At 34.3% G+C, this 9,348-nt stretch overlaps 1 protein-coding gene and 1 long non-coding RNA gene across 2 annotated transcripts; both read right to left on the bottom strand.

Annotated features, from left to right (window-relative positions):
* Positions 1-4,487: 4,487 nt before the first annotated feature.
* Positions 4,488-8,795, bottom strand: LOC108206028 (uncharacterized). Its single transcript, XR_001804045.2, has 3 exons — positions 8,702-8,795; positions 5,855-5,921; positions 4,488-5,149 (listed from the first exon to the last, which is right to left on the bottom strand). It is a non-coding gene; the product is annotated as an uncharacterized LOC108206028 (long non-coding RNA).
* On the bottom strand, positions 6,988-8,734 carry LOC108206027 (uncharacterized). Its single transcript, XM_017376190.2, has one exon. The coding sequence runs from the start codon at positions 8,544-8,546 to the stop codon at positions 7,128-7,130; it is 1,419 nt and encodes a 472-aa protein (XP_017231679.1). The 5' UTR covers positions 8,547-8,734; the 3' UTR covers positions 6,988-7,127.
* Positions 8,796-9,348: the final 553 nt, after the last annotated feature.

Raw genomic sequence — 9,348 nt, 5'->3', positions numbered from 1 at the left:
TGATCCTCGTAAAAGTCAATGTGAATTGGAAGTTCGGAAAATAATTCATCTACAAGGCATTGCCAATCAGCTGCCTAATGCATTCACTGATAGGAAAAGGAGTCACACATACTAGCTGAAAATGCTCCTTCAAAAATAAAAAGTCCTGGAAGAATAAATTATTAAAGCAAATGAGTCAGAACCTCGCATGAAGTGAGGTAGACCGCTCGGTTCCAAAGATAAAAATTCTCGAAATAGGAAAAGGAGTAAGGACTGAAGATGCCCAAATAGAGAAAATAAAATCTCTTGAAAAGAGTCCTGAAGAGACCCATGACACGGTAGTTGAAATCCCGAAAGAGGAATAGGTACCTGATAATATTGAAAGTGAAGAGATCTCAATTAATTATGTTGTCACAGGAAAGAGATGAAACCGAAATGATGCTATTATCGACGAAAATTTTGCATATAACATAGCGCTTGATGTAATGATAGAAATCGAGGATCTTGAACAAAAATATATCGACGAGTGTCGACGTAGAGATGATTTGCCAAAATGAAAAGAAGCAATTGAAAATGAATTGACCTCACTTAATAAATATAAAGTTTTTGGACCTGTAGTCTAGACTCCTGCAGGGACAAAACCTGTTAGTTATAAATGAGTATTTGTGCGAAAAAGAAATGATAAATATGAAGTCGTGAGATACAAAGCACGCCTAGTTGATCAAGGGTTTTCGCAAAAACCAGGCGTTGATTATGAGGAAACTTATTCTCCCGTAATGAAGCTACAACTTTTCGTTATCTTATTAGCCTGAATGCAATTGAAAAAGGGTTTTATATCAAATTGCCCACTGAACTCAGCGAAATATATCAAGTAGCTACCTCATCTCCACGATGACTCATTTAAACCATAAAGTACTACTATATATCATTCCTTCTGATTAACAGCACCATCAATCTAAAAACTGAACCCCCATGTCAACTATCTCAGACTCATCAGTTATTAAACATGACTGGAACATGATCTTCATGTGGATGGATGAAAAGAAAAAGGTTCTACCTTATGGTCCTACCTTCTGATCTTCCTTCATCTCAAGACTCGGTTTGAATCCCACTTAAAAATCACAGGTCAAGAAATGTATATTAAATGAAAATTATCTATGAATATACTTAGACTTTTTCATTAGTCTGTCACCAGAAAATTTTTAAAATTTCCTTGACTACCTGGCAAAGCCCTTTTCGTAAATAGACAGAGCCATGCAGGAGCCTTACTTAGGAATATTGTATCAAGAATTTGGAGATTTGGCCTTCTCTGGTACCCCCATTACAAACTCCAAACACATGTCAAGAAAATCAAAGCCCGTGACGATAAATTATTAAAATTGGAACAGTACAAGACCTTTTCAATTATTTGAACATATGAATCAACAAATGTACTGCTAAAAGAGATGCCAAACATACACCAAAATGATTACTACAGATGGTTAATGTCTTCAATCAAAATTTTTTTAGAAAATTAACCAAATGATATATAATAGTATTTTAGTGGGGTAAATGAGTCGCCGTGGAGATCGGGTAGCTACTTGATATATTTTCCCGAGTTTGGTGGGCAATTTGATATAATACCCAATTGAAAAATTAGAAATGTATCTCATGGATGTTGTGACAGCATATTTGTATGGTCCTTGAGAAAGACATTTATTTGAGGATCCCTGAAGGATTCCAAATGCTTGAAGTATCTAGAACTCATTCTCGTGATCTTTATTCAATTAATTTATAAAGGTTCACATATGGTTTAAAACAATCAGGCCGAATATTGTATAAAAGATTAAGTGAGTATTTATTAAAGGAACAATAAAAAAATGTTCCTATTTGTCCATGTGTTTTTAAAAAAGGGCTAAATCTTCATTTGTTGTAGTTACTGTCTATGTTGATGATTTGAATATTATTGGAGCTCCCGAAGAGCTCCAAACAACAGTTGATTATCTTAAGATAGAATTTGAAATGAAAGATCCTGGAAAAACAAAACTTTGTCGTGGACTACAAGTTTGTGCACCAATCAACATATACTGAGAAAGTACTTAAACGATTTTACATGGACAAATCACATCCATTTAGTTCTCCAATGGTTGTTAGGTCACTTGATAAAAAGAAGGATGTGTTCCGAACCAAGAGAAGAAAATGAAGAAATACTTGATCCTGAAGTACCATATCTGAGTGCTATCGGTGCACTTATGTGTCTTGCTAATAATACACGACCTGGTATAGTATTTTCAGTAAATTTGTTAGTGAAACATAGTTCTACTCTAACACGAAGACATTGGTATGGAGTGAAACATATTCTTCGATATCTTTGAGGTGCAATCGATATGGGACTATTTTATTCTAATAAGTCCAAAGTTGTACTAACTGGTTATGCAGATGTAAGATTTATATCTGACCCAGACAAAGCTCGGTCCCGAACAGGTTATTTGTTCACTTATAGAGAGACAACCATCTCATGGCACTCTAAACAATCATTGGCTGCTACTTCTTCTAATCATGCAGAAATTCTAGCAATTCATGAAGCAAGCCGGGAATGTGTCTGGTTGCGATCAATATGTCAGCATATGCGGGAGTCATGTGGAATGCATCATGAAGAGACGAACCCGACAATAATGTCCGAAGACAATACAACATGCATTGAGCAATTAAAGAATGACTATATTAAAGGCGATAATACTAAACATATTTTACCCAAGTTTTTCATTACACCTGATCTTCAAGAGAATGGAGAAATTGAATTTCAACAAATTCGTTCAAGTGATAACCTTGCAGATATATTCACGGAAACACTTCCTCCTTCAGTTTTCGAAAAGTTGGTTCATAAAATTGGCATGTGCAGACTTAAGGACTTGAAATAAAATATTTCAAAATCGATGTACTCTCTTTTCTTTACTGGGATATTTTCCCAAATGGATTGTTTTCCTAGAAATGTTTTCACGATGCACGATTTTTGAAAAAATAGACATCCAAGGAGGAGTGTTAGTAATATGTGCGGATGTCTACAGATTTTTCTAGTGCATGTCCTTTGATTTTTCAAGTCCTTGTAACTTAAAGGACCTGACTTTTTAGATGCTTGAAACCTCCATATTTTGTACCTATAAATATTCATCAAGTTGGAGTTTGTAGATACAACAAAATATAATACGAATCACTCTTTTCTCTCTTTTCTCATCTCTAATATTTCTTTCTCCTCTCACCTAGCTATAAAATTTCTTAGTTATTATATATTTTATTTAACAAGATATAATCTTTTTGCAAAAGATATGATATCAAATATCTGATATGATAGTTTGAAAATATTTGGTTGGAAAGATTAATGTAAAGCATAGTTATTTTTATTTAAATTATAAATAATAAAAATATAAAAATATCTCATTTTATATAAATTTTTATACTCAATTTGTTCTTCTGAAATTTTTCTAATTATAATTATTAGATGAATTTTGTAAATAATTAACATAATATATAAATCTTTAATTTATTTTTTATTTTCTATGCTAAAACTCAAAACATAATTCTTAAATTACGGTATAATATGCACGGTGATATAACTCATGCACATGCACGAGTGATTCATAATATTTGTTATTTGTTACTCGCTCCGTCCCCCTGGATAGTGGATAGTATACATTGAGGGGCGGGAACGCGGCACAGACCTTAAAGCTCGTGAAAATTGTAGTTGTGCAATTTATTTTAAAAATTTCTTTTTCTGAATTAAAGTTTGGATGTTAAATTTTTATTCAGAAAAAGAAAATTTCAAAAAATAAGTTACGAAATTATATTTGATAAGAGCATTGAAATGTGTGTCGAGCAGTTGAAAAGAAACGTATAAAATTAAATGCGACAGATGAAGTATATATATTAATATTTTTGACTAATTTTACTATGTCGTATTTGTGTTTTCTAATAAATTCTAAAATAATCGATAAACGTATTTAAGTTAATATATTTTCACTATGTGTGTTTTATGAAGTTTTTATTTAATATATTTGATAAATTTTTAATAATTAAACCGGTCAAACTAATTTAAAATTGGGTGTAATAGACATGTTTTAATATGAATATATTCATGTATTTTAGTTATAATTAAGATAATTATTAACCTTAATAAGGTCTGTAATTTCAAATATCAACCGACCAAATTTTTATTGTTTTTATTTTCGTGTGGCACGTATAGATATATTTTACTCACTCGTACCTCTTTTGCTCCATTCCCTTTTAATACTATTTTTAATAAATGACACATCTTATAAAACATGTAGTTATATGAGCTGTTTTTAAGAAATTCCTACAAATAAAATTAAAACATTGTCTATCACCGATATCACTTGGATTATGTAATACTCTTACAATGAAATATGGTAGTGTGCAACGTCAATCCAAGCTGACAGTGTAATCTGAAAGCCATGATTTTTTAACAAATAAATTGCTTTCTAGATGCTATAAATTTCTAATCATTAGGTCCATTTGCACACTTAAGCCAGCCTGGTTCATACAGAGTGTTAATTAAGTAAGATGCAAACATTATTGACAGCCTAAACAACATTCAGTATTATCATTCATTGTAAAACAAACAAGAAATAGTTGGCAAATTCTTGTGAACTTCACAAAACCAACCCATATAAATCCATTTCCATTCTCTTCTCTATTCACAACTTAAAAGCAAAACACAAGTCTTGATTCTTTCCAACTGTCAGCAGCACTCAAGAAAAAACTTGGAAAGTAAAGGGATGGAGAGTTTCAAGGCTGCCAAAGTTTTTACCATCTTCGTAATGGTTCTTGTTGCTTTCTTGAACTTGGGAGCAACAGCCGCACTTGAGGGTGTTTCAGCACCTGCACCATCACCAACACCGGAGAGTGCTGGAACAATGTTGGGTGTACCGGCTGCACTTGCTGCCATCATCTCCCTGGTTGCTTATTTTGTTTAATTATCTTCATTATTCAGTTCTTGAGTACCCAGAGACATCCTGTACTTTTTTGTATCACTTCCCCCTTGAGTTGTAATCTGGTCTTGTTTTTGCTTGAACATGGGATATGTCAATTATTTTATGATATCACTTCCGAATTTTAACAGTTGCATTTCAGTATATTCTTCATATAAATATACCAAAGCATGCACCCACCCACACTGCAAAACATGATCACAATTCACACGTTGACACAAGTATTCTACTACTTCTCTGTTACATAATTTACGCTACCTAATGACAGCAAAAGACTAATAACAAAAAAGTTCAAATTTCACTACTAACATTATTAAGAATTGTCATAACAAACCAGCACTGCATACACGTTTTGGCATATGGAAACAAGCCAAATTGCCAACAATCAACTGGCAACATATAAACAGCCACGCAACTCTGAGCTACTTTCACAAGTTCATACATGCAAATCTTATGTACTACACAAGCATTTCCGTATAGATATAAAGGTTTTCATAGGTCTACTGTTTGTATTAGAAAGCATTTCAAAACAAATGTTAGCACCAAATAGAGGAAAAGAATATAACATCTTCAGCCAAATTTCAAAAAACAACTTTGTTTTCACGTAAAACTTTTAGTCAAGAGGATAAAAATTAAATGCTAGTATAATAAGACTGAAGAACTTAGGTGATATTAATTCTACTTATAGCAAGAAGGCAGGAGCTGACAAAATAAATCTTTGGAAACGGAAACCACTTAGGATAGCAAACAATGGGGAAAGATTGGATCTTTCTTATTTCTGTACACTTGTTTCCAATGGCGAACAGATCCGAGACACAGCAAATATAGCCCATAAAATGACAGCTCTAGAAAAGGTGGGAAAAGAAAGATGCCCCATTAGAAAGACTTACATTTTATTAACTATAAGTTGGCAAACCAAAGGCCGGGATTCCTTTTTCCACTGTTGGATGGGTTAACCTGCAAAAAGGGTTTAGCAACTACCAACCATATGTTTCAATACAACTGATAAATCTTAGAATGTTATACCATATAATAAATGTAAAATCGCGTGTAAATTGGGACCAACTCCAAAAGGGAAATTTAAAATAAAAGACAAATATGATAAACAGTGTAACAGAGGCCTTGCTTCCAATGGAGAAATAAATAAGTCAAGTATATAAATTTACTTAGCAACGAAGCCACTAATAGTTCTCAAAAATGTCAGTGCTCCTCTGTATATACAAATTTGCTTCCAGAGAAGTCTGCTGTTACAGCACAATGTAGTAAATAGAAGATTCACATTGAGATTTTACTAAGAAAGCATTTCACATTGAGATTTTACTAAGAAAGCATTTATGAGGCAATGCTGTTTAAGTGTTTATACTTCCAATCATTGGAACTGTCCACAATATAGCAATTTTTCCGTGCATCAATAATGAGAACAGTTAATATAAGTTACAGAACTTGCCTATAAAATACCCCTCCCTCAGTCCCTCCAATTATCATCAGCTCGCTTTGCATGTTTAATTCAGACCCGAGAGGTAGGGGATGTGATATAAGAAAAACTAAACTGAGAGCTGACTACCTGAACGTATTAATCTTATTGTCAACTAAAAAGAAACTGGTTGACAATATCCTTCCCATCTCATACATAAGGTGAGAAAGTCTTAAATTTTTCAGTAACTTGAAAGCTAGTTCTTGCTTATTTCTCTAGGTTGGGGCCACGACCGTCTTGAAGATGTTGCAGCCCTACCTCTTCCAACAACTGAGAATGCACGGGAAGGATTGTGCATACCAGTTGTACTCGAGGCCAAGGGTTCTCATTGCTAGTTTTTCATGATTTTGTTTAGAGTTGATGGGTTGTCTTACCCTACTACATGGCTTTTCTATTAAGTTACATTCAGGTTCCCATTCTCCATTTCACAAACTGCGGGTAATCGTTTTCATGTGTTTCGCGTTAGACCGTAGTACGAAGTTTGAGTGGATGAATATGCTTCCAGATTTAAATGTACATATTAACCAAAGTGTAGTTTCTGATCACATATATAATAACAACTTAAATGTAATTCTCATTAATATAATGGAAAAGCAGGAGCTTTATATTTCCTTTACTAATCTGGGACAAACTCGAACATGAACATAATGTCGTGACATAAAACTAAAACTAACCAGCTAACAAGTATCTCATAACGTCTTTTCAAAAATTTGTTGCAAATGGTCTCTCACAATGCCTGCAACGATCTCTGGAGAGTATCTGTTAATCATATCCTCTCTAGCTTGACGACCTTTAGCCTTTGCTTCCTCAGGATTACTCATCACATGTCTCATTAGATTCTGTAATTTATCAGCAGAAGGCTCGGCCCAAAGATGCCCTTGGAATGGTCCTTCCATAACATCACTCATTCTCTCTACGGGCAATGGATAGCTATTCTCTTTTGTCATGTACTCTGTTGGTCCAGACCAGTTTGTTATGATTACTGGCAAAGACATTGCCATGGCTTCCACAATTGGCCGGCCCCATCCTTCCCCTCTGGATGGTAAAACAAATGCATCAGCAGCTTTATATATTCTGGGAAAATCGATTTGAGCTATGTGGCTATCAATTACATAAACTGGAGCCCACCCATGAGCCGGTCTTTTCAAATCAGAGCCCGCAACGAACTCCAAAATTTTATTACCAAAATCACTTTCAGTGTAGTAGGGATTCGTTAGCAAATAAAGGGAAACCCCGTCAGCTTCAGAAAATTCCTTTAAGTATGACCGCAACAAAACATCCCAACCCTTCCTATACTCCCACTTGAAAACACTCAAGAACACAAAATGATTGTCCGACTTCTTCGCTGGCCTTGACCCTAAGACCAGAGTACCTTTGGAGGGAAGGTTAAACGGCTTATACTTGACCGGATCAAAGAACTTCCAATCAACTGGTTGAACAATTTTCACAACCTTGGACGGATCAACCCCACTTTGTACAAACGTAGTTACATGAAAATCAGTAGGAACCCAAACATAATCCATCCGATTACACCTCTCCACATGGTGAGCATTTACCCTATCAGTCTCAAACATAGTCCGTCCAATCACAATCCTATATTTCCCATACCCTATTTCCGGACACGGTAAAGTCTCGAACAACGGAGGATACCAAGCACCTGGCTCACTATGACACACAATAATCGTCTCATTCAACCTACATTTCGTCTGATGAAGCTCCACCGCCAACTTCCTCATCTCCTCCGGCAAACCCTCCCAAAACTCCATATTTAGCAAATCCCCATGTTGCTCAATGCTCATTTTAACATTCTCATCCAAACCCCCTAACGCTAATATATAAGACCAAGCTTCTGTGCTATACCCCCCACCCGAAAGAATCGGAGCTAGCCATCGAACACAATAAGGGCTTCCGGGCGTCCCCAAAATTTCATTATCTTTTCGGGTTTTTCGAAACAACCCCTCCAAGTATTTCAACAAAGGGTAGTTTCTTGAAAGGCCTAATCTAAAATTAACTACTTTATAATGATCTGTATTAAAGATTGTGACTGAAACAGCTAGAATAACAACTAAAGTTGAAAATACAAATAAGGGTTTCAATTTAAACATCATCAAATGCAATACAAAACATAAGAGATGAATAAGATTGATTCAAACAAGAATTGCATAGCAAAAATAAGAAACATATGAGCATTAGATAGAAAAATCAAGAAATTGAGTGCCACATAGATAGATAGATACAGATTGCATTGAATGTATGCACATACCCGTAGCTGAGTGGAGTGGCCTCTACACAATGTATGGAAAAGTTTGAACTCGAGGGGGCGTAGATTTTAATGAATCGAAAGTGATATTGATTTTGTTGGAATTCTCAGTAAAATTTGTTATAGAATTTGTCAAAATAAATTATTATATAATTTGAATATTTAATAATATCTGGTATAAAAACATTCTACTGTTTTTATAATATGTTAAAAATAAGAACCAAAGAATATATAATTTGAATAAGGTAAGTTTTAAGTTAACATCCGGAACAACATAAAAAATACTCTAATATTTTATAATATATAGTTTTCAAGTAAATGAATAAAAACATAAGATTAATATTGTGACAACCGGGACAAATTTCGAGTTTTTTTTTCAAAAACCGGGTCAAGTCCCGGATTCCGAATCCGAAAATAAGCTGAAATCCAATGGCTCAATTGCAACAACTTGGTAATTCACAAACCCACTACATGCCCCCAAAATATCATGATTTGTTAGTGGAATTAGTAGTAATACCTATTTGAGGTTACTGTTGCAGACAGTAACAACAGTTTTTTGTTGAAAAGCAGGTGAAAAACTGTTGGTAAATCTAAAAAGAGCTTTCCTGAACAGCAGCTTTTAGATGAAAAGTTGCTTTTAGAAAAAGTAG

This window comes from Daucus carota, chromosome 2 (genome assembly GCF_001625215.2).
Source record: "Daucus carota subsp. sativus chromosome 2, DH1 v3.0, whole genome shotgun sequence".
NCBI lineage: Eukaryota > Viridiplantae > Streptophyta > Magnoliopsida > Apiales > Apiaceae > Daucus > Daucus carota.
The sequence above is the reverse complement of the archived record's forward strand: the minus strand, read 5'-3'. Positions and strand labels throughout refer to the sequence as shown.

What these genes read in the sequence shown, in the direction of transcription:
- LOC108206027 (XM_017376190.2), bottom strand. Translation starts at nt 8,546, where the DNA reads ATGATGTTTAAATTGAAACCCTTATTTGTATTTTCAACTTTAGTTGTT.